This window comes from Andrographis paniculata, unplaced genomic scaffold (assembly GCF_009805555.1).
Source record: "Andrographis paniculata isolate CXL003 unplaced genomic scaffold, ASM980555v1 Contig77END, whole genome shotgun sequence".
Taxonomy (NCBI): Eukaryota; Viridiplantae; Streptophyta; class Magnoliopsida; order Lamiales; family Acanthaceae; genus Andrographis; species Andrographis paniculata.
Window position 1 is genome coordinate 4,634,697 of NW_026137614.1, and position 26,408 is coordinate 4,661,104.

General features: G+C 26.4%; 3 protein-coding genes across 5 annotated transcripts; 1 reads left to right on the forward strand and 2 right to left on the reverse strand.

Moving 5' to 3' along the window:
- Positions 1-301: 301 nt before the first annotated feature.
- LOC127239401 (DNA polymerase II subunit B4-like) lies at positions 302-12,176 on the reverse strand. 2 transcript variants are annotated; one of them, XM_051257522.1, is made up of 3 exons: positions 11,715-12,176; positions 11,224-11,342; positions 302-688 (listed from the first exon to the last, which is right to left on the reverse strand). In XM_051257522.1, exons 1-3 carry the CDS (start codon positions 11,906-11,908, stop codon positions 552-554), a joined length of 450 nt encoding a protein of 149 aa, XP_051113479.1. In that variant the 5' UTR covers positions 11,909-12,176; the 3' UTR covers positions 302-551. The 2 variants fall into 2 exon arrangements, with proteins under 2 accessions (XP_051113479.1, XP_051113478.1); XM_051257521.1 differs by lacking the exons at positions 11,224-11,342; positions 11,715-12,176 and adding exons at positions 1,776-1,894; positions 2,267-2,739.
- On the reverse strand, positions 3,685-16,187 carry LOC127239399 ((2Z,6Z)-farnesyl diphosphate synthase CPT6, chloroplastic-like). 2 transcript variants are annotated; one of them, XM_051257520.1, is made up of 3 exons: positions 15,944-16,187; positions 5,033-5,100; positions 3,685-4,235 (listed from the first exon to the last, which is right to left on the reverse strand). In XM_051257520.1, the coding sequence occupies exons 1-3, from the start codon at positions 16,130-16,132 to the stop codon at positions 3,788-3,790; spliced, it is 705 nt and encodes a 234-aa protein (XP_051113477.1). In that variant the 5' UTR covers positions 16,133-16,187; the 3' UTR covers positions 3,685-3,787. The 2 variants fall into 2 exon arrangements, with proteins under 2 accessions (XP_051113477.1, XP_051113476.1); XM_051257519.1 differs by lacking the exon at positions 15,944-16,187 and adding an exon at positions 6,452-6,713 and having other exon boundaries at positions 3,693-4,235.
- Positions 16,188-21,840: 5,653 nt separating this feature from the next.
- On the forward strand, positions 21,841-22,877 carry LOC127266722 (uncharacterized). The gene has a single exon (XM_051297081.1). The coding sequence runs from the start codon at positions 21,967-21,969 to the stop codon at positions 22,666-22,668; it is 702 nt and encodes a 233-aa protein (XP_051153038.1). The 5' UTR covers positions 21,841-21,966; the 3' UTR covers positions 22,669-22,877.
- Positions 22,878-26,408: the final 3,531 nt, after the last annotated feature.

Consider the following 26,408-nt stretch of genomic DNA (forward strand, 5'->3'; position numbering starts at 1 on the left):
TAGATTGCTAAAAGCTAGAATAATTTGTTTTTTAAACATTTCAAACCAAAACATTATTAACTCTGCATAGTTTTCAATAAAAAATACTTCACAAAATATCCCATCCAAAAATTAAAATTAATTTTTATTTCAAATCTAACTTTAAACCACAACTAAACAAACCCTTATAAATAAACCAATTGTCAAACACCTTTCTAAATAACAATGGTTCAACATGATGGTTCTTGCATCACAGTATCGACAACACACAATATATACAAACATTACACAATAAAACATATGAACTGACAGCGCATAACACTTAGTCGATACAGTGCATCTCAACACACAATATATATTAAGACATAACATATTTAAACTACAACATGTTAATCCACATCCTAACCATTTCCTTTCAGGCTTCAACATATAGTATCAAAGTTCACAGCAAAATGCAAGATCTCCATAGCCAAATTTAAGCCAAAATGTATACCCATGCATATATATATATATATATATAACGTTACCTACAAACAGTTTCCCCTCTCCAATTTATTCCATTTCAATCAGAACTATCCTCTTCGACGCTTCTGCTTGCTTCGACCTTCATGTTTTGCAGCCGGCACTCTCCTTTTCCCTTTCTTCTCTGTATCTTTTGTCCTTGATAATCCCGCTTTCGACTTCTTCTCGGCATTCTTTTCTCTAAACTCTGCCGATATTGAAGGTAACGGGTTAATAAATAGATGGATATTCAAAAAAGCCAAGCAACAATCGTCAATCAATGCAGACATAAATCTAAGTATTCCAATAATCATCATCGTTCTGTTTTTGTGGCACAATGCAAAGATGTTTGGGGAAATTGAAACAGATTCTCACTCAATGAATTGATAGGAATACAAAGCTTGATAATTTTAAAAAACAATTACGACAAAAATAGACTCAGTGTTGATCTATAAGGTCAATCCACGACTGTCTAACACAAAGGTTGGTTTACAAATCATGCTGCTTTTCTAGACATTCTTTTCCTCCAAAAATATTACATCTAAAAAACTATTCATTTGAAAAAAGTCAAAAGGGCAAGTAGGTAAAACAAATCTATCCAATAGCTGTCAACATAAAATTTAATCAACGGCACACAAGATTCTTAAGCAACCATAAACATACAATGAATTGAAATTCGAGACCACAGAAACAGGATACTGCTTATTGTAAGTGCTCAACCATGCATGATGTGAGGATAATTTTATTTAAAAAAAAATTCAACTATTAGCACACATTTGATGCAATGAAGAGTTTTTAATCTAACAAGCTCGATGGTTTAAACAAGAAACTTGTGCCGTTACTTTACTTTGAATAAGCATATGATACTCTGTATCTCCAACAACATTTCATGCCCTTATGGTCACAACACCATTTGCAAAGGAAGAAAAGAAGATGGATTTAGTTCATAATCTCCCCAATCTATTAAGGAATCATTCGATCCGGATCGTGCCTTTTCATTCGCAGTTAGTTCAAATGAAAGTTTCACACATTTATTCACCAATATTGATGTATAAAGGAAAAGACAGATTCAAATAATATGAACTTCACATATCTCTGAAATAATGCTCGGCTACTAGCCAACAAATATGTAATCCTCACTTGAAGCATAAACATCTGTGTGAAGCATACAATGAAATTCTAATCGATACAACTTATCATATTCTTTGTAAATCTATTAACAATTTGTTCGATAGGGTTAGTGTAGAAGCCAGTTTCCAATATCCTCAAGACTCAACCGAATGAAAGTCACTGACCTTCGAGCGAAGATCTGAGATCAGTATCAAATTCTGGAAACTCAAGCTCTTCCAAGGCCTTGAATACATCTTCAGCAGTGATTATATGTCGATTTGAATCTTTACATATCTCATTGGCTCTGCATAGATCAAGAAACCTTTGTACATGTCCAGTGATAATCCATTCGACTCCCAAAACTCAAAATCGTGATACCGATATTGTCAATCTTCCATAGTTTCATGATTTGTAACCAAAGTCCAGAAATGCACACTACAATTCACAAGTTGAAATCACACTAAGCAGTAAAAGCCCTAAAATCAGATTAAACCCTAACCAATTTCAGAACATCAGCTCATCTTTCAAAATCAAAAACTAATTTCCACAAATTGTGCAGATCTATGAAATAACAATCCGAAACGAATCCAATCAAACGAAGAAATGGAAATCAATCGAGTGAAGCAGTGTGTAAAACGCAATTGATTTACAGATTTTCGAGCGAGGATAGCCTTACGCAGCGGAGAGTGAATGGATGAAGACTCGGCCGCCTACACAGAACGCGTCGAGCGATTCGCCAACCAGAGGGATATCGGAACCGTGTGAGAGCTGAGACAGCGTATCCTTCACCACGCGGCGCACGATAGCCTTGGGCAGCCCCTCCGTATCCGGAATGACCATTTCCGGCAAGTCTTTGTACTTCCCCTTCATCTCCTTCGCAGCCGGCGGCGGCGCACGGCGTGCAGATTATCAGTGTAAATGGGCAGAGCCCGATTGCCGCTTTTCTTTCCCGCCTTCCGAAAAACGACAGGCGAATTTATTGCGCTCTGACAGCGGAAGAAATGAGGATTCGGCCCAAAGAATTTCTTCTGCGCTGACCATTTTGCTTCAACGCGAGTCTCTTCTTCATCTTTGAATTGCTGATTCTAATCCATAATTGAACAGTTGATCTCTTTTCAATTTCAGATTTTTTCTTTGCGTTGGATCAATCTCCATTTCATTTCAACAAGGGCCTCGTCAATCAATCAATCTCCTGCTGGGCTGTCTTCTTCAAAGTACTTGATTTTTTATTTATTCTTTTAACAAAATTATTTTTAATAAATAATTAATACTTCCTCCGTTCCAATAAGATATCGATTTATTTTTTTTTTATATAATTTTAAAAATATTAGCATTGTATTGAGATATAGTAAAAAAAAGGAATAATTAAAATAATCTTATTAGTATATTATAATATAAATGTGATGACATATTTGTTTAATATATTATAATTTAGAAGAATATTTGTAATATTAAGTAGATAGTACAGTTACTAAAAAAACGAAATTGATACTTTGTTATTCTTTTTATGGGGTTTGAAAATTTTTTGTTGGAATTTGGTATAAAAATAATATTCCCTCCGGCCACATAGAAAATAAACATTTACTTTTGGCGCTGTGTTTAAAAAATAATACTTCCTCCGTCATTCAAATTTATGTTCATTTTCATTTTGGGGTTGTCATTGAAAAATATTCTCATTTTTTTTAAGTAAAAAATTATTACACTTTATACTTTTTTTTACTATAAAAGGAAAAAATAACAATTACTATTCACTTTTATTAAAATTTATCTCCGGTCAAATAAGCACACATTTGCATGATAAGGGTAGTATTTTAATTATAGTGGATAGTTAAAAGTAATATAATGACATTTTTGTCATTATTTTTTTATGTAAAAGTAATGATGTAATGTAAAATAAAAGTATTTGTAAAAAAAAATGAAGTATTTAATAAAATATTTATTTTGTAATTAGACGTCTCCAAATAGAAATATCTACCATTTCTAGCTTGACAGAGAGAATATATGATAAAATATTTTATAAAAGAAAAATATATATATATTCTAAAAAACGTAGAATCCAAATTAGTAAAAATTTGATTTGAGACTAAAGAAACATAATAATAATAATAATAATAATAATACAAACCAAATGTAACCATACATGTTGCGTCAGAAACTATAAAAACAAGTCTTAAATTTCAAACATCCGAATATCATATCAATATTTTTTTCCGCCAAAGCGCCTATCTCTTTTTTGAAAAGAGAGTAACGCCTCGACATAATCTTGTTCTTCAAACTCAGGGAACATTTTCTTGGAGAAGACAAGCTCGGTATAAGCCATTTGCCATAACATGAAATTACTAATTCTTTGCTCGCCACTCGTCCGGATCAACAAGTCCGGAATTGGATACTTCGCACAACTCGTCTCAAGTTCCTCCTCTATTAGACTCTTGTTGATGTCTTCTATTTCCACAATTCCACTCTTCACTTTGAGCACGATATTTTTTGTCGCCTTTACTATATCGTATTGACCACTGTAGTTTATAGCAATCAAAATGTGAAGTCCTTTGTTGCCTTTGGTGTTTTCTTCCGCCATGTTTATCACTTTGATTAAGGATTCTGGTAGCTTCGCTCTATCTCCCATTACAGATATTCGTATGTTGTAGCTAAAAACATTCATAAAAACGTAAGAGAATGTGTATGCTTAAAAATGATGTTAGATAAAACTATTTTGATTCAAAATAGCAAATAATTCACCATTTTATACTTCTTCTATTAATCTAAAAAATATGTTTATTTTTTTAAAGCGTGAACTTCACTTTATTATACAAGTTATATTTAAACTTTAATAAAGCTTTTGAAAATTTTGAAGTTTCAAGTAATTTTAAAATTAGTAAAAATTAAGTATTTGATGTGATATTTTATTAGTTAAAATAAATACTTGATACTATATTTTTTATAAAAAATTATTGTATAAATAATATCAAAATTTTAAAATAAATAAATATATATATGTGTAAATAGAGCCTCTCTGTTTATATGCTAACAAATTTAGTATAAGTATAGCAGCAGTAACATTAATTATTCATATGCTATTTTAAAATATATTCAAATTTTTTAGTACAAGTTTTAATATGAAATTATATATATATTTATCTTTTTATTGAAAAAAAATACAAAACAAAATATAATTTTTCATGAAAAAAAAATAAAAATATATTTAAAGGACGGATAAAAATAAATAAATTCTTTAACCTCAAATCTTATATTTTTACTATTTGAATAATGTATTTTTCAAAAAAAATTATAATTTTTTTTCTCACAAAACATTAATCATATATTATTTTAATACTAAATATAAATCAAAATTTTTTCGAACTAATATAAAAAAAAAAACCTAAGTAAATTGTTATTATTATTATTTTATTATTATTATTTTTTTTAATGTGAAAGTACCAGTTACCTGAAAAAGTCAACTAAATATGTCTGAACCACTTCCTCAAGCAATGTCATCAAATTGTCAACTTCCTCCTGTCTCAAACAAGTATTTTAGGAATTTTGAATTATTTTAAAATAAATATCAATTAAAATTAAATATATAATATAATATAATATAAATATTGAATATAATATTTTATATAGAAAATAGAATGTTACGTGTAACATTTTAACAATAATAAAAAATATTTAAATATATATATTTGATTGAAGGGTAAACTGTTTATTTAGTCCGTGACTGTACCCCTTGTCATTTTAGTCCCGTAAGTGGAGCATGTACCAAACTAATCCCATAAGTGAAAATTTTTCGTTGTTTTAGTCCTCCGGTGCCGGAGATGTCTGCGTGGTTCGCCGGAGGTGACGTGTCCGCCAGGTCGTGGATTTATTTTATTTTATTTTTATTTTTAATTTTTTTTAAAACTTATTTTTAATTTATTTTAAATTTTATTTGTATTTTTTTTATTTTTTTTATTTGGTTCAATTAAAAAAATAAATAAATCCACATGTCTACCGGATGTCGCTGACCTGGCGGGAAACCTGGCGGACACGTCACCTCCGGCGAGCCACGCGGGCATCTCCGACGCTGGAGGACTAAAACAGCGAAAAAATTCTACTTATAGGACTAGTTTGCGACAGGCTGCACTTGCGGGACTAAAATGATAAGGGGGACCAGTTACGGGATTTAAAAAATAGTTTACCCTAATATATATTAATTTATATAATTTATTTATATTATGAATATAATTAAGATAATTAACTTTTAAGCTAATCAGCACAAGATTCTTACCGAAAAGTTAAAATTATGTTTACTAGGAATGATTATTATGATAGAAATAGTAGTTGGGTAGATTTCAATGACATTAAAGGATGTACACATGATGCACTGTTTCAAACCTATTAGTTTTGATCAAATAATTCCACCCATTGGACTAAAATAAATTATATGTTAGATAAATAAAATTTATTTATCTTCATTTCAAATTTAATACTCCTTCCGTCTCAAAAAGCGTTTTTTGGAATTTTGTGTTAGATTGAAAAATAATACTAATATTTTATTGGTTAGTAAAAATGCGTAAGTGATTTTGATATTTTTGTCATTTAATTTTTTGTACGAAATAATTGTATGTGTAATAATACGTTTGTAATTTAAATAAAAACTAAATTTATTTTAGTATTAGTGTACAATCAATTTTACTGAAAATGAAAAAAGATACTTTCGAATTAGACGGACGAAAATAGTAAAGATAATACTTTGAATTAGAACAGATAGAGTAAAATAATCTATATTTAATAAAAATTTATCGAAATTAAAACACGAACACAGATTAAAGAATAGAATCCAACAAAATTATAAAAATGGAGAAGGTGCGACAAGCTAGCTTACTTGCGGCCGGCTCCAATTTTCCGTTGAGAAGCAAAAGAGCGAGAGAACCTTAACGCCCCATTTGCACGATAGAAATGCGATTTCCATCATAACTCGCTTGCCTTCGACGTGCCCCAACTCCACCGGAAAACCTCTTGCCTTAGCCCACCGCCGGTTGCCATCCAAAATCACCGCCACGTGTTTTGGCATTAGCTCAGCCGTGAGTCCCTCCGGCAGCGCCGCGGCGGCGACACCTATTTTTTTCTCATCGGAATCCATTTAATTTTTCAATTAGTTTTAAATTTATGCATGAGAACTCATGAGTACTGAGTGTATTTATAATAGTTGCTTCAAGATATCTAAGAAGCAAGTTACATGAATTTCCTTGAAATAAATAAATAAATAAAATTTCATTCACATTGAAATATTAGAAAGAAAATAAAAAATTCATACTTTATAAATATCATATATAATTCCATTTAGTATTAATTCTTTTTGAAGAAATTTAGAAATAAATCGCCTGATCCGGAGTAAACAATATTATATTTATTGTTAAATAGCGAAGTGTCAATTAAATGTGAATGAAAAATAAATAAATAAAGAAAATTAGGTGTTAGCGCATCATTACTATTTATGTACAATAATATGCATGTATATTAAAAAAAATAACAAAATATCAACTATATCATTTTTATTTAAAATATTATCTTTAAAATATTTTTTAATTGAAAAATCATAATAATATATTTTTTATATATATATTATATCAAATATTTATTTACATTCAAAATTTACTATTTCTAAAACAAAAAAAAAATATTTATTTTCAAATCACGATCGATACTATTAATTTATGACTAATTTTAATTCAAAGAAAAAAAATCAAATTAAAAATTTAATCTTTATTTAGAATATTTAATCAAAATTATATTTTTTATGTAAAAATATCAAATATAATATTTATTTACATGACATAAAATAACTATGTTTATTTTTTTATTATTTTCAAAACACCAAAACATATTCAAATAAAATGAAAGCAAAATAGCATAAAATCGTTCTGTAATTTTCGAAATTTGTTTGAAATCCCCTTAGCCTTAAAATTTCATTATCTATTTGTAGTTTTCAAAATATTGCATAAAAAAATTCCCCGTTAGTATTTAACGACAATTACAATTCATGCACCCAAAATATGATTGTTGATAAAATGGAGCACAATCGTTAGTACTTAATGTGTTAATGTAAGTACGATCGAACAATACAACAAAGAGTTTTTTATGCAATCTTTTTTGAACCAAAAATAGATAATAATTTGTAATTTTAAGACCAAAGTGAGTTTTCAGTAAATTTCAAAAACTACATGGGATTTATGATCAACATATAATTAATGAAATATCGATAGCAAAAATTAATAATTGATCATAGATAATTGACTAAATTTATAATTTTTCCTCACAACTAATCTGGCTAATCATGTGACATTTATTGTCGGAAGTAAATTGCAAGAAATCTAGTTGGAAGTGAAGTGTTTTGTTTCATAGTTGTATAAATTACAAGAAGACTTTAAACAAGGGGAAGACTTTAGCCTATGTTTCACATATTCGTGTCTTAAACTTGACACTATATACAGCTTGTCTCGACGTATATATTTTGTATAGAAAATAACGTGTAAGAACATTAACAACGACGTGCAGCAAAACTCATTATGCGCATTATATATTTTTAGAGACAATTTGAAGAAGCGTAGTGAATATAACACATAAGTAAAACGAAACATGTATTAGGGACCCCTCAAATCCGTATATCGTTTTAAGTCTAGGGACTAAAACGACGAGCTAATTAAATATTTTATTGGTTATTTTTAAATTCCATATGTCTCGTAAGAAGAGTATCATGAGTTTTTTGTGGGCAGATATTTGAATATTAATTATTATATCAATACATAGTACAAATTAAGATAAAATAATACAAATACATCTATTACTCTATTATAATAGAAATACAATAACATTTGTAGAGTAAATTATACCAATATAATAATATTTTTAATGTTATGTACAGTAACTTAAAAGACAGATGGTTACAATATTTTGTTAATCATTAATATATTAATTAGATCAAAATTAGTTAATCTAAATATGAAAAGTCGGCGTTAAATTCTTTTAAAATAAATTAAACTTGATTTTAGAATGTATAAAATATTCTATTTAATCAAATTTCAGCGTATTAACACATTATTACAAAGAATCAAATCCTCATCAGCGCTATATCAAATTCACTCTCTATCATCGGAAAATATACTCATGCTTTTTGCAAAATTTTAATGTGCGTGGATATATTATAATATTACGGATACTTTTTATCCTTTACAATAAAAAATGGTAAAAGATGACAAAAATTGATATAAATTTTTACTAAAATAATAGATAAGAATTTTTTTTATAACAATAAAAAATTAAAAACAAACATAAATTTTGATGGCAGATATAGTATTTTTTATTTTCATTTTTTCGAAGAATTCATTAATTAATTATTTTAATACAAAATTAAATATATGCTTGACAACTTAGGAATGTATTTATAATAGTTCACATGGTCGTGTTACTTCTTATTCAAGTACAAGTTTTGTTGGAATTTAGTTTTTTTTTGTTGAAAAACATTGTGAAGAACATGCACCAGAGTGTAATGTAATGAAACTCATCACATGCACACTTATTTTCCCGGGATATTCGAAGAAGAATAATTAACAAAATTAGAACTAAATTAGAAACTGTTGAATATTGTCTCATATTGCTAAATGTGTGGGAACTCCCCTAGCATGTAAGGGTGAAGGCCACTCCACCTATCACCAATTGGTTTTAGGTTGGAAGCCCGGATTCCTCCATAACATGGTATCAGAGCCATGACACCTTAATTATTTACTATTTATGTTTATCTTAAATTCTCGAACTTATATTAACCAAGACACCCAATGTGGGACGAAAGGAATATTATTTTTTACAATATTTTATTAATAATGTGTATGTATATGTTCGAATTATTTTTGGATGTGTTTATTTAGTGTTTTGGTTTGAAAATTGAATGCATAAATAAAAAGAAAAAACATCTAATATAGTTAATAATTACAATTCTTACTTTTGCAATATACAGGTGCAAATTTAATGCAAGATCGAAATCCCCATTTAGAAATAAAGTAAAAAAATACTCATGCATTCTCTTAAAATATGATAAACTTATAATATATTTTGTTAAAACCTTAAAAATATTTAGGTGTTTGCTAAAGGATTATTTTGTAAATGTTGATAAAAATTACTAAATTGGATAGATATTCTTATTACAACTCCAATTTCACAATAGAGTTTAAATAAACTTAAGGATATATTTTTAACTCATAAACTTTGATATTATTGTGAAGAAAAATACTAATGTTTAGTTGTTATAAAAATAATTATTGATTAGTCTATTAGTTAAGAATTAACATTAGAATTGCTTGATGTATATTATAATTATATGATTAGTCATAAATTTAAAATTAAGTTTAATGTACACTATCAAATCGATGGTTTGAACCGAAACCGCCAATTTGATCTTTAAAATAAAAAATAAAAAAAATATCATACATAAACACACTAATAGTTGTAATTTATTTATTTTTTCATTGAAAATGAAGTGAAAATTTACATGAAGTTAAGTGTGCAATATGAGAATATTCTTTGGTTGATGCTTAATTCAATAAAAGTTTGAGAAAGTGATGGATTTTTACGAGAGAAACAAATATATTTTCTTTTTATTCGCGTTCTTCCATCTCTTATTTTTTTGGAGAAGAAGATGATGAACTCATAAAAAAGCTTAATCTCACCGGGATAGTTTATGTGCCGGAGTTATTACTACAATATAATATCTAGTTCTTTTTTCTTTTTTTTTTTCTTTCTTTCTTTTTTTTTTTTTTGTGTCTAACAAAGCAAAGAGAGCAAGAAAATAGACTAGTTTGTTGTTTATGGTTATCGGATGTATCGAATCCATGTAAAATTTAGAGTAAGTCAAATACTCCTTTCGTTCCACATACTAAGTCCACGTTGCCGTTTCTGTCTGTTCCACATAACATGTCACTTTCATTTTAAACTTTTTAATTTAATTTTTTTTTAAAATTTTAATTAAATTAATTAGTTATTTTAATCTTAATTTATAATTATTTATATTATAGAATAATTATTTTTACTAATACATTATTAATTATCTACTAATTACACTCTTTCTAAAATACCGTGTCTACAGTGATCTAAGGAAGTCATCCTAAAATACCGTGTCTACAGCGATGTAAGGGAGTCACGTTGACATCTTGTTCATGACTAAGGTGTCTAGCCTAACTAGACACGGTATATTAACATGATCTTTGACCACATGCACACATATATACATACATATATATATACTCTTTATATATTCGCTTTATTTTTATTGGTTTTGTGTCTCTCGTTTGAATCATTAATTGTGTCCAAATTATTACAAATAACATTGAGTTGTTTGCCACCAAATTATCCTAATTAATAATATATGCTTTCAAATTATGGATTTGGATTAAATATTTAAGAGCTTTAATTCTAGTTATGTTCCATTGACATTCTTCCAAAACTATTGGATTAACTTTTAATATGTAATCCTCACTTGAAGCATAAACATCCATGTGAAGCATACGAATCGATACAACTTATCATATTCTTTGAAAATCCATTAGCAATTTGTTCGATAGGGTTAGTGTAGAAGCCAGTTTCCAATATCCTCAACTCACTGACCTTCGAGCGAAGATCTGAGATCAGTATCAAATTCTGGAAACTCAAGCTCTTCCAAGGCCTTGAATACATCTTCAGCAGTGATTATATGTCGATTTGAATCTTTACATATCTCATTGGCTCTGCATAGATCAAGAAACCTTTGTACATGTCCAGTGATAATCCATTCGACCCCCCAAACTCAAAATCGTGATACTGATATTGTCAATCTTCCATAGTTTCATGATTTGTAACCAAAGTCCAGAAATGCACACTACAATTCACAAGTTGAAATCACACTAAGCAGTAAAAGCCCTAAAATCGGATTAAACCCTAACCAATTTCAGAACATCAGCTCATCTTTCAAATTCAAAAACTAATTTCCACAAATTGTGCAGATCTATGAAATAACAATCCGAAACGAATCCAATCAAACGAAGAAATGGAAATCAATCGAGTGAAGCAGTGTGTAAAACGCAAGTGATTTACAGATTTTCGAGCGAGGATAGCCTTACGCAGCGGAGAGTGAATGGATGAAGACTCGGCCGCCTACACAGAACGCGTCGAGCGATTCGCCAACCAGAGGGATATCGGAACCGTGTGAGAGCTGAGACAGCGTATCCTTCACCACGCAGCGCACGATAGCCTTGGGCAGCCCCTCCGTATCCGGAATGACCATTTCCGGCAAGTCTTTGTACTTCCCCTTCATCTCCTTCGCAGCCGGCGGCGGCGCACGGCGTGCAGATTATCAGTGTAAATGGGCAGAGCCCGATTGCCGCTTTTCTTTCCTGCCTTCCGAAAAACGACAGGCGAATTTATTGCGCTCTGACAGCGGAAGAAATGAGGATTCGGCCCAAAGAATTTCTTCTGCGCTGACCATTTTGCTTCAACGCGAGTCTCTTCTTCATCTTTGAATTGCTGATTCTAATCCATAATTGAACAGTTGATCTCTTTTCAATTTCAGATTTTTTTTTTTGCGTTGGATCAATCTCCATTTCATTTCAACAAGGGCCTCGTCAATCAATCAATCTCCTGCTGGGCTGTCTTCTTCAAAGTACTTCATTTTTTATTTATTCTTTTAACAAAATTATTTTTAATAAATAATTAATACTTCCTCCGTTTCAATAAGATATCTATTTATTTTTTTATATAATTTTAAAAATATCAATATTATATTAAAATATAATAAAAAAAGTAAAAATAATTAAAATAATTTTATTAGTATACTGTGATATAAATGTAATGATATATTTGTGTAATATATTATAATTTAGAAAGATATTTGTAAACGTTAGGTAGATAGTACAATTACTAAAATAAACGAAATTGATACTTTGTTATTCTTTTTATGGGGTTTGAAAATTTTTTGTTGGAATTTGGTATAAAAATAATACTCCCTCCGGCCACATAGAAAATAAACATTTACTTTTGGTGCTGTGTTTAAGAAATAATACTTTCTCCGTCATTCAAATATATGTTCATTTTCATTTTTGGGTTGTCATTGAAAAATATTCTCATTTTCTTTTTAAGTGAAAATTTATTACACTTTATACTTTTTTTATTATAAAAGGAAAAAATAACAATTATTATTCACTTTTATTAAAATTTATGTCCGGTCAAATAAACACGTATTTGCATGATAAGGGGTAGTATTTTAACTATAGTGGATGGTTAAAAGTAATGTAATGACATTTTTATCAATATTTTTTGATGCAAAAGTAATGATGTGATGTAAAATAAAAGTATTTGTGAAAAAAAAAAAGAGCTATTTAATAAAATATTTATTTTATAATTAGACGTCTCCAAATAGAAATATCTACACTTTCTATTTGGACGGAGAGAATATATGATAAAATATTTTATAAAAGAAAAAATATATATATATATTCTAAAACACGTAGAATTCAAATTAGTAAAAATTTGATTTGAGACCAAAGAAACGTAGTAGTAATAATAATAATAATAATAATAATAATAATAATACAAACCAAATGTAGCCATACATGTTGCTTCAGAAATCGTAAATACAAGTCTTAAATTTTAAACATTCGAATATCATATCAATATTTTTTCCAAGCGCCTATCTCTTTTTTGAAAAGAGAGTAACGCCTCGACATAATCTTGTTCTTCAAACTCAGGGAACATTTTCTTGGAGAAGACAAGCTCGGTATAAGCAATTTGCCATAACATGAAATTACTAATCCTTTGCTCGCCACTCGTCCGGATCAACAAGTCCGGAATCGGATACTTTGCACAACCTGTCTCAAGTTCCCCCTCTATTAGACTCTTGTTGATGTCTTCTATTTCCACAATTCCACTCTTCACTTTGAGCGCGATGTTTTTTGTCGCCTGTATTATATCGTATTGACCACTGTAGTTTATAGCAATCATAACGTGAAGTCCTTTGTTGCCTTTGGTGTTTTCTTCCGCCATGTTTATCACTTCGATTAAGGATTTTGATAGCTTCGTTCTATCTCCAATTACAGAGATTCGTATGTTGTAGCTAAAAATATTCAAAAAAAACCATAAAAAAATGTGTGTATACTTAAAAATGATGTTAGATAAAACTATTTTGATTCAAAATAGCAAATAATTCACCAAACTATACTTCTTCTATTAATCTAAAAATATTTTCAAACACAATATATATATATATATTTATTTTTTTTAAGTGTGAAACCTCACTTTGTTATACAAATTATATTTAAATTTTAATAAAGCTTTTGAAAATTTTGAAGTTTTAGATAATTTTAAAATTAATAAAAATTAAGTATTTAATTTGATATTTACTAGTTAAAGTAAATAATTGATACTATATTTTTTTTATAAAAAGTTATTGTATAAATAATATCAAAAATTTCAAATAAATAAATATATATGTGTATGTAAATAGAGCCTCTCTGTTTACATGCTAACAAATTTAGTATAAGTATAGCAGCAATAACATTAATTATTCATATGCTATTTTAAAATAGATTCAAATTTTTTAGTACAAGTTTTAATATGAAATTGTATATATATATATATATATATCTTTTTATAGAAAAAAAATACAAAATAAAATATATTTTTTCTTGAAAAAAATATATATATATATTTAAAGGACGAATTAAAAATAAATAAATTTTTTAACCTCAAATCTCATATTTTTACTATTTGAATTTTGAATTTTTTGAAAAAATATAATTTTTCTTCTTATAAAACATTCATCATATATTATTTTAATACTAATTATAAATCAAAATTTTCTGAACTAATATTAAAAAAAAAAAAAAAAAAAAAAAAAATCATTTTAATGTGAAAGTACTAGTTACCTGACCAATTCATCTGAAAATGTCGGAACCCCTTCCTCAAGCAATCTCATCAAATTGTCAACTTCCTCCTGTATCAAACAAGTATTTTAGGAATTTTGAATTATTTTAAAATAAATATCAATTAAAATTAAAATAAATATATAATATAATATAATATAATATAAATATTGAATATAATATCTTATATAGAAAATAGCATGTTTGGTGTAACATTTTAACAATAATAAAAAATATTTTAATATATATATATTTGATTGAATGATACAACATGCAACAATGTTAAAACATAATTAAATAATATTTTTTCCTTTTCATCAATTAATATAATTTATCTTTTTTTAAAAAATATAATTATATTTAAAATTTTATAGTTTAAAATTTTTTAAACTTAATTAAATTAATTACTTATTTTTAGTTTATATTTTGTTTTATTTTATAATTATCATTTTTAATAATATATTTCTTAATTATATTTTACCTAAATTTATGTATCTACAGAAATGTAAACAATTTATGTAAAAAAAAAAAATAGTTGTTAATTTTTATAAAAAAATGAAGGCCATCGGTAGGTGCGGAAATAATATTTCAGCACTTGTCCGGAATACTTTAATATATATTAATTTACACTCGCTCAATCCCAAAAGTACGGTATGTGTTGTGTTTGGCAAGTTATTTAAGAAATATTAATATTATATTGGTAGTTGATAGAAAGTACGGATATAATTTTTTTTTTTGCCATTGTGAGTATAATAATGTAAAAAGTAGCGCTAATTGTGTAATAATAATGAAAAAGTAATGATAGTTTTATAGTAATATGATTATTTATGAAAATAAAACCATTATTTTGAGACGAACAAAAATGGTAAATAAAACTATTGTATTGAGACGGGGAAATATCATTTATTTATATTATTAATATAATTAAGATAAAATGTAATCAGCATAGATGCTTAAATTAAAATTCAACATACATGGGTAGATTTCAATGACATTAAAGGATGTTATATATTAGATAAATAAAATTTTACTCAATTTTTATTTCAAATTTAATACTCCTTCCGTCTCAAAAAATATCTTGAAATTTTGTATTAGATTAAAAAATAATATTAATATTTTATTGATTAGTGAAAGTTTGTAAGAGATTTTGACATTTTTGCCCTTTAATTTTTTGTATGAATTAATTGTATGTGTAATAATACGTTTGTAATTTAAATAAAAATTAAGTGTATTTTTACTTAAAAGAAAAAAAGATACTTTCGAATTAGACGGACGAAAATAGTAAAGAGAATACTTTGAATTTGAATTAGTACAGATAGAGTAAAATATTCTATATTTAATAAAAGTTTATCGAAATTAAAACACGAACACAGATTAAAGAATCGAATCCAACAAAATTATAAAAATGGCAAAGGTGCGACAAGCTAGCTTACTTGCGGCCGGCTCCAATTTTCCGTCGAGAAGCAAAAGAGCGAGAGAACCTTCACGTCCCATTTGCACGATAGAAATGCGATTTCCATCATAACTCGCTTGCCTTCGACGTGCCCTAACTCCACTGGAAAACCTCTTGCCTTAGCCCACCGCCGGTTGCCATCCAAAATCACAGCCACGTGTTTTGGCATTAGCTCAGCCACGAGCCCCTCCGGCAGCACCGCGGTGGGGACACCTATTTTTTTCTCATCGGAATCCATTTAATTTTTTCACTTAGTTTTAAATTTATGCATGAGAACTCATGAGTACGAGTGTATTTATAATAGTTGCTTCAAGATATCTAAGAAGCAACTTACATGAATTTCCTTGAAATAAATAAATAAATAAAATTTCATTCATGTTGAAATATTAAAAAAAAAAAATTCATACTTTATAAATATCATATATAATTCCATTTAGTATGAATTCTTTTGAAAAAATTTAAAAATAAATAGTTTGACCCGGAGTAAACAATATTATATTTAGTGTTAAATAGCGAAATGCCAATTAAATGTGAATGAAAAATAAATAAATAAAGAAAATTAGGTGTTAGCACATCATTACTATTTATGTACGGTAATATGCATCTATGTTATAAAAATAAAATAACAAAATATCAACTATATCACTTTTATTTAAAATATTATCTTTAAAAAATTTCCTTATTGAAAAATCATAATAATATTTTTTTTTATATATATTATATCAAATATTTATTTCCATTCAAAATTTACTATTTCTAAAACAAAAAAATACATATATTTTAAAATTACGATCGACACTTTTAATTTATGACTAATTTTAATTCAAAGAAAAAAAATCAAATTAAAAAATTAATCTTTATTTAGTATATTTAATCAAAATTATATTTTCTATGCAAAAATATCAAATATAATATTTATTTATATGACATAAAATAACTCCAAAATAGTATAAAATCCTTCTGTAATTTTCGAAATTTAAAATCCCCTTAGTCTTAAAATTTCATATTATATTATCTATTTATGGTTTCCAAAATATTGCATAAAAAAATTTCCCGTTAGTATTTAACGACAAATACAATTCATGCACCCAAAATATGACTGTTGATAAAATGGAGCACAATTGTTAGTACTTAACGTGTTAATGTGAGCATGATCGAACAATACAACAAATTTTTCGATTACTGTATTACAGTGTGCAAGTACAATTTGGAGAACAGTTTTATTTGGACGCGTGAATTGCAATCGTGGTTAAGTATTAACGGAGAGAGAGTTTTTTATGCAATCTTTTTGGAACCATAAATAGATTTCAGTAAATTTAAAAAACCACATGGAATTTATAATCAACATATAATTGATGAAATATCGATAGCAAAAAATAATAATTGATCATAGATAATCGACTAAATTTATAATTTTTCCTCACAACTAATATGGCTAATCATGTGACATTTATTGTCGGAAGTAAATTGCAAGAAATCTTGTTGGAAGTGAAGTCTTTTGTTTCATAGTTGTGTATATTACAAGAAGACTTTAAACAAGGGGAAGACTTTGGCCTATGTTATATTACAAGAAGACTTTAAACAAGGGGAAGACTTTGGCCTATGTTTCACATGTTCGTGTCTTAAACTTGACACTACAGTCTAAACGTATATATTTTGTATAGAAAATAATGTGTAAGAACATTAACAACGAACCGCAGCAAAACTCATTACGCGCGTTATATATTTTGAGGGACAATTTGAAGAAGCGTAGTGAATGTAACACATAAGTAAAACGAAACATGTATTAGGGACCCCTCAAATCCGTATATCGTTTTAAGTCTAGTGACTAAAACGACGTAGCTAATTAAATATTTTATTGGTTATTTTTATACTCCATATGTCACGTAAGAAGAGTACCATGAATTTTTTGTGGGTGGATATTTAAATATTAATTATTATATCGATATCTAGTACAAATTAAGATAAAATAATAAAAATACATCTATTAGTCTCTTATAATAAAAATACAATAATAACATTTGTAGAGTAAATTATACAAATATAAGAATATTTTTAATGTCATGTACAATAACCCAGAAGACAGATGGTGTCCTTATTATGAGACGATAATATTAATTTTACAATATTTTGTTAATCATTAATATATTAATTAGATCAAAATTAGTTAATCTAAATATGAAAAGCCGATGTTAAATACATGCTTGACAACTTAAGAATGTATTTATAATAGTTTACATGGTCGTGTTACTTCTAATTCAAGTACAAGTTTTGTTGGAATTTAGTTTTTTTGTTTTTTTGTTGCAAAACGTCGTGTAAGAACATGCACCGGAGTGTAATGTAATGAAACTCATCACATACACACTTATTTTCCCGGAAAATTCGAAGAAGAATAATTAACAAAATTAGAACTAAATTAGAAACCGTTAGAATATTGTGCTACATTGCTAAATGTGTGGGAACTCTCCTAGTATATAAGGGTGAATGGTCACTCCACCTATCACCAATTGGTTTTAGGTTGGAAGTCCATATCCCTTCTTAACATGATATCAGAGCCGGATCACGCTTCATGAAGAATAAATCGAGCTTTGGATCAATCAACCATGTCCATGTTGCATTCTTAATTATTTACTGATTATACTTATCCTAAATCCTCGAATTTATATTAACCAAGAAACCCAATGTGGGATGGAAGGAGTATTATTTTTATTATTTTTTACAATATTTTATTAATAATGTGTATGTATATGTTCGAATTATTTTTAGATGTGTTTATTTAGGTTGCTTTGAAAACTGAATGCATAAATAAAAAGAAAAAAACATCTAATATAGTTAATAATTACAATTCTTAAATTTTGCAATATATTTTGTTAATTTAATGCCAGGTCGAAACCTTAAATTTTGTTAAAACCTTAAAAATATTTAAGTGTTTACTGAAGGATTATTTTATAAATGTTAATAAAAATTACTAAATTGGATAGATATTCTTATTACAACTCCAATTTCACAATAGAGTTTAAATAAACTTAAGGATATATTTTAACTCATAAACTGTGATATTATTGTGAAGAAAAATACTAATGTTTAGTTGTTATAAAAATGATTATTGATTAGTCTATTAGTTAAGAATTGACATTAGAATTGATTGATGTATATTATAATTATATGATTAGTCATAAATTTAAGACTAAGTTTAATGTGTACTATCAAATCGATGGTTCGAACCAAAATTGCCAATTTGATCTTTAAAATAAAAAATAAAATAAAATAAAATTAATAACAAACCGGCCGTTTGAACAGCCAGTTTAATATGTATGAGAGAAAATAATAATAATAATAATAATTGGAATAAATAAAAAAAAAAAGAAAAAAATCATAATTAAAAAATTTGTTACGAAAGAAAAAAATAATCACGATGACTTTCTTAAAAGTAATTTTTTTGTCAATTTTAAATAGTATAAAATGAATATTTGTTGGACATATATGCTTTCTAACTAAATATTTTGCAGTATTTTAAAAAATAAAAAGCCTCGAATAATAAAATTATCGACAATAAATATATATATTGTGTTAATTTAAAAAATTTCAAAATTAGCCTCCTTTTTTTGGAATTCTAATTCACCTATGCATATTTGTTTCTACTTACTTACATGTCCACTTTTTTTTATAAGTGATTTAGATTGGTTGATCAACTAATATCACATAAAGCTACACTACAAAATCCATCACTTTCTCAAACTTTTATTGAATTAAGCATCAACCCAAGAATATTCTCATATTGCACACTTGCAAGAGCAATTAACTTTATGTAAATTTTTACTTCATTTTCAAATGAAAAAAATAAAATAAAATTACAACTATTAGTGTGTCTATGTAGGGAAAAAATCTTTTTTTTTTTTGTCATAATACAACCAAAATTCATTAATTTTGGTTCCAATATAAAAATCTTATCAATTTTGGTCTCAATATAACCAAAATTTATCATTTTTTGTCTCAATATAAAATTTTTTATCAATTTTAGTCCAAATATAACCAAAACTCATTATTTTTTGTCCCAATATAATCAAACATTATCTTCTTTGGTCCCAATATAATCAAATCTTATCTTTTTTGGTCCCACACCGTCAACAAACAACGGAAAATGCTGACGTGAAAAGAAATCAAACCTTATATTTATATTTGAAGAAATTGCACAATCTTGCAGCATTTTCCGTTGCTTTGATTATATTTGGACAAAAATGATGAGTTTTTGTTATATTGAAACTAAAATTGATAAAAATTTTATATTGGGACAAAAAATGATGAGTTTTAGTTATATTGGAACAAAAAGTGATGAATTTTGGTTATATTGGGACCAAAATTGATAAAAATTTTATATTGGAACCAAAATTGATGAATTTTAGTTATATTGAGACCAAAAATAATTTTTTTCGATTTATGTATGATATTTTTTTTTATTTTTATTTAAAGAATAGTTTGAATTAATATTTTGTTATAATAAATAATATATTTTTATCGAGAATTGTAAAAATTAAATAGGGGAGGAAAAATGTTACCAAGCAAATTAACACAATTTATGTTGTATTTTAAGTAATTGATTTTTATTATTCTTTTAAGTAAAATAATTATTACATTCTATAATCTTTTAAATAGAAACCGGATTTATTAAGGTAAGATTGCAAATTAAAACACTTGAATATTATAATAAATCAATAAATATTTATTTATGAAGAAAATAATAAATATTAATATAATATATATCTCATATTTTAATATAAAGTTATATAATTACATATAATAAAATATATTTTTGGTTTTATTAAAATATATTCTAATTTCAGTATATTAGTAATTTGAATCAATCATCAAATATTTATTAACAAAATAATAAATATTAATATAATATATATAGCAACACAACATATGATATTTCTTTTGTGATGAAATATTAATTATTTTAAATTAATGTGTTATATTATATTAATGTCATTTTAACCTCGTCGGCACCTTAATCGCCGCATCTATATATATTGGTTTAGGTTAGTCTTTGAGTTGGATATTTGGCAAAAGATAATACTCCATATTTTATTAAAAATAATAAAAATCAAATTAAAGACAAAATACAAAGTTTCATTTGTACTTGTATTTAAATAATGATTGGATTTAATATTTTATTAAATAAAATAATCGTATAAATCATACAATAATTTTTAAAAATAAAATAAAATAAAATCAAAGAACAACAAATAAAATAAAAACTACAATAATGTTTCAAATCCCATCCTCTTGGTCTTAACTTAGTTATTAGTTATTAGCATGGGCATAGGTCAGCCGTTGATCTTGATATTTATACATATCTCAATATATTTATAATAAAATATATGTTATATTATAATTCATCATATCTTGTAACATATGTATATATATATACACGATGATTATATATGTATATAACATATACTAATTCCATCAAATTAACGCCATCCTAACTTGGCCGGATCAGTCTATTAGCATAGTTTGCAAGTTTTTACACTCAGTCAAAAAATTTACCCATGATACATTCGAAAGCAATGTAAGATATTCATAATATAATATTATATATATATATATATATATATATATAACACATATATATGGATTGTCCACTCAATCCAATGCCCTCATTATAACCACTCGATCCTCATTCCTCTTGCCAATTTTTTAGGCATCCCTAATAAATAGGATACACATATATATGTTTCTTGACTTTATCCCCAACAACTTCTTCATGTCTTTCTCGTGCACATTATTATGAATTCACACAATTTTATTTATTTATTTTTTTTTTAAAAAAACCCTTTTATTATTCTCATTATCATTTAAATATAAATATAAATAAAAAAAGAAGGAATGGAAAGCAAAAATCAAGAAACATGACAGCCTGTGGTATCCTCAACCTAAACCACATATCTTCCACTTCTTGAATCCATTCCGCCATGGAATTGGAAGCTCATAATCAAATCCATGAACCCCATTAATGATCCCAAAACATTCCCACCTGCACCAGAATCATCTCCCAATTCAAAAGGGTTTCATCTTCCCACAAAAAATAATCATTTTCTTGGCAGCCATGGAAGCACCAGCAGAAGCATCTTCAACCTGCAGGAGGAGAATAACAATAATAACAATAATTATAATTACAATATCAACAAAAAGTACCCTTCTTCCCCTCCCGTCAATTCCAATTATTACCACAATTATTCCCTTTGCACAGAGGGTTTGGGATTCGAGAGCTCCGATGACGTCGAGGGTTTGTTCGAAACCTGCGGCGATGATGATAACGCCACGAGTCGTCTCCACAATCAATACGATGAGGGAAGAGATGGGTCGACAGAAATTGCAGAGATGGAGGAGGAAGATGACGAGGAAGCTTCGAAGAGAGGTAATGAAAAATCGAGGGCTTCATTTCCTCCCCCAATTTCTTGTATTGGCAGAAATGGGAAGCCATGGGTGAGCTTCAAAGCTTTCAGACAAGAAGGGAGATTCATTCTCAAGGAAATTAGGGTTCCTACACAGGAGTTCTTGCAGGCCTGCCGCGAGAATGGACGGCTCAGATTGCAGTTTGTTCAATCCGACGATGAGGATGACGAGGAGGATGAACTTAGGGAAGACAGTAATGGTGAACAAGATCATAATGAAGGGGACAACCTACGAGTTGGGAATTAATTAAATTGGATTTTCCATTTGAGATTATTGAATCTTCATCTTTTTAATTATTAAATTCCCTTTTTTATTTTTGTTTTCTTCAACATCTGCGTAATTTGTGTGTAATTTTTCTGGAGGAATTTCAGATTAATGAACATGAAATAGCCAGAATTCAATCAATTGTACAGTTTCTAAGTTCTATGATCTTTTGTTATTTATTTATTTATTTTTTTTTTTTTTGTTTTTTTCCATTTGATTTGATTTGATTATTTATTTATTTATGTCAAGGCATAATATAAAAAATTGAAGTGCTGATTCAAAAAAATTACAATGGGTAAACTGAAAAATTTAACATTCTTGTCTTCAATCAATTCGAGAATGACATTGATAACAAAATATCTATACTCCAGTTCAACAATTTTTATTTTATTATTATTTTTACAATCCCTCGAATTTTTTTTACGAGATTTGGATGTTGAATCTAGAAAATGAAATGTATGAAAGAATCATCCAAATTAATCAATGGGAAAATCCCACATTATCATCTTCTCACTCAATGTGAGAATGATAGTTATACTTTTCTTCGACAAATTAATTTCTAAGAATTCGATGCAATTTGCACTTTCATTGATAAATTAATTTAAAAATTTTTAGCCGCCGAGGCATCATTTATATAAAGATAGTAGGATTTGAAAATTGGTTCTATAGACTTAATTATTCAATAATCAATAGAATAACATTGAAATATTATTTATTGTTTAGCATAATTTAATCTTAATTGAACAATATAGGCATGTTGATCAACATAGGTTAACCTTAATTCAATATCAATGTTTAATGAAATAATATTAAAATCTTTATGTAACATTGATCTCAATTAATTTCCGATTAAATAGATTTGTGTTAATTTATTTCGAAAAGTTACCTCAACATATTTTTTCAAGAAAAAATGTATCATAAAATCCTCTCTAATGCAAAATAATTTTCAATACTAATTTGATGATGAGATAATTCGTCTCAACATTCAATTACTCGCTAAATAGTTACGAGCAAAAGACCACGGATAAGACTATTGCCAAAAATTCTATCATTGGCGCAAGCACATAGTTCAAAATAATTTGATTGAGACTAATATTGTAAATTTATAACAGTGATAAATCTTATCGAAGTTTTCAACTAAATTAATTAATATAATTACCTTTCTATCAAATCAAATAAAGCATTTGATACTAATAACAACATTGGAATTAAAAATAATATTTATATCATCCACTTTATAAATATATATTTGCCTTGTGCTATTAGTATGTATGTTCAGTGACGAAACTAACATTTAAATCCTGATGGACAAAATATTATAATTTATTTAATATTTAGTTAATAAATTTAAATAAATAATAATGATAGAATTATGGGGGCAAATTGTATAAAAAATTAATATTTTTAATACTAAAAAAATCATAAAAAATTTGGCTTAGGGGACATTCCATCCCTGTGTATGTTGTGTGTTATCAACACAATAACAATAGTCACATATCTAATTTATTATCACCGACTATCTACAATTAGACGGCGGTTAAGGTGTTGAATTTTAAAATTTAATACCGTATTGATAGCACATTATGTAGTAAAAATACAGTATATAAACTAAAAATACATAAATCTAGGCAAAAATATGATTAGTAAATAATTTTAAAATATATTAATAAAATTAATTATTATATAATATAAATAATTATATATTAAGATTGAGATGATTAATTAATTTAATTAAAATAAGATTATAAATTATGAAAATTTAAAATATTATTAAAATGTACAATTATTTTCAAGAAAAATGAAGGAAATAAATTATGTGAGACGAAGATAGTATTTTTTATTTATTTATATACATATGTGTTCAATATATATTTGTATTAATAATTTCATCACCAAAGTTTATGAAATTTATATAAATTAATAAAAAAAAATATCCCACAATTTTATTAATTATATGAAAATTTTATTTAAATCAATATATAATCCTAGGAATTCTATAAGAAACCTTCAATTAAAGATATCATTCAAACTTTGCAGTGAAAAATATTATTTTATATTAAAATTGCTAAAGAATAATTAGTTAATTGTATCTGTACGGGCTTTATTTTTATTTATTTATATATTTTTATGAAATTTAAATTTGTGGGAAATTTTGTGGCAATTAGACTTCCAAGTGGGTTCACAATATCCATGCACATATGCATGGCTTCTTTTATTAAAATGTACATATTTTTTAAATTTGACATTTTTAATCAAAATTATTTTTTAAATATTAAATTACATATTTATTTTAACTCACAAATATAACATTGAAAAATCAATTTTTTATTTAATATTTTCAAAAAAATTCAGAACTACAAAATTTCAAAAATACATTTTTAGACGGATAGTATATTATTCTTAATAATGCTTTTAGGACTTTACTATATAATAATTACATAGGGTACCATAATCAAAACCAAAATAAATTACATTTATTACTCATTTATTGTAACTCATTTAATTATTCATATGCTGACCATTGTTGTTTTACTTATTTTATCCTGCTCAATTATATTAATTGATTTTTAATTAAATGAGTTGCAATAATAATAATAATAATAATAATAATAATAATAATAATAATTTAAACAAATTTTAGGCCACGGATTCGGTAGAATTTCATGGGATTGGATTCTAAAATTGTAACGGATTCATATTTAGTTAAAAAATATAAAATTTAGGGGCTGTTTGGTTCGTAGATTTGGTGGGATTCATGAGATTTGGATTTTAAAATCCTAATGAATCCATGTTTAGTTATAAAATTGATAATGGAATTTTAAGTGCATGCAATTTTAAAATCCTAAAAATGCAGGATTTTTCAATAACAGCGTATCCTATGTTACTTTAAAATCCTATGTCATTGTATTTTATATTTTATTATTATACTCGCTAATAAAAAAAATCATATTTTTTTTAATATTAAATGTATATATATTTACATTTAAATTATATTTTATTGGATTTATAAAATATAATATTATATTTAAGCATACTATTACAAATTATATATTTATTTATAATTATTAATGTTATTTATATTTAATTATTTTACAAATGATAATTTAAATAAATTAATAATTTAAAATATAAATTTATTTTACTGATATATTAATTTTTTATTTTTAGTTTAAAGTATTTTTTTTATATTAAATATGAGAAAGAATGTCGATACTACAAAAAAATAATTAAATTGTCGTATTTTTTAGTGTATAGATTATATATTACAGTATATATTTTGTATGAATATATATAAATATTATATTTTTTATTATTAATTGAAAATTGTATTAAAGTTTTTGTATTAAAATACTAAATTTAGTAAAAATTAAAGTTTACGGAAAAAAAATTGATGTAAGTTTAATTTATCACAATAAATAAAATTCGTTAAAAGATAATTACGTAATTTAAAATATCAAAAATTAAAATCCTTGAACCGAACAGCCCAACCAAACACGGAATAGGATTTCGAATTCTAAATACAATAAATCCTATGACATATAAATCTGCTGCAAAATCTCAATCCCATAAAAAAAATAAAAATAAAAAAAAAATAAAAAAAAAAATCTTTAAACCAAACAGCCCCTTAAAGTAGTTGAGATTTTAAAATCGTACGAATGAATAAATTTTTAATGATATGAAACTTTATTACTTTAAAATCTCATTTTCAATGTATTTTTAAA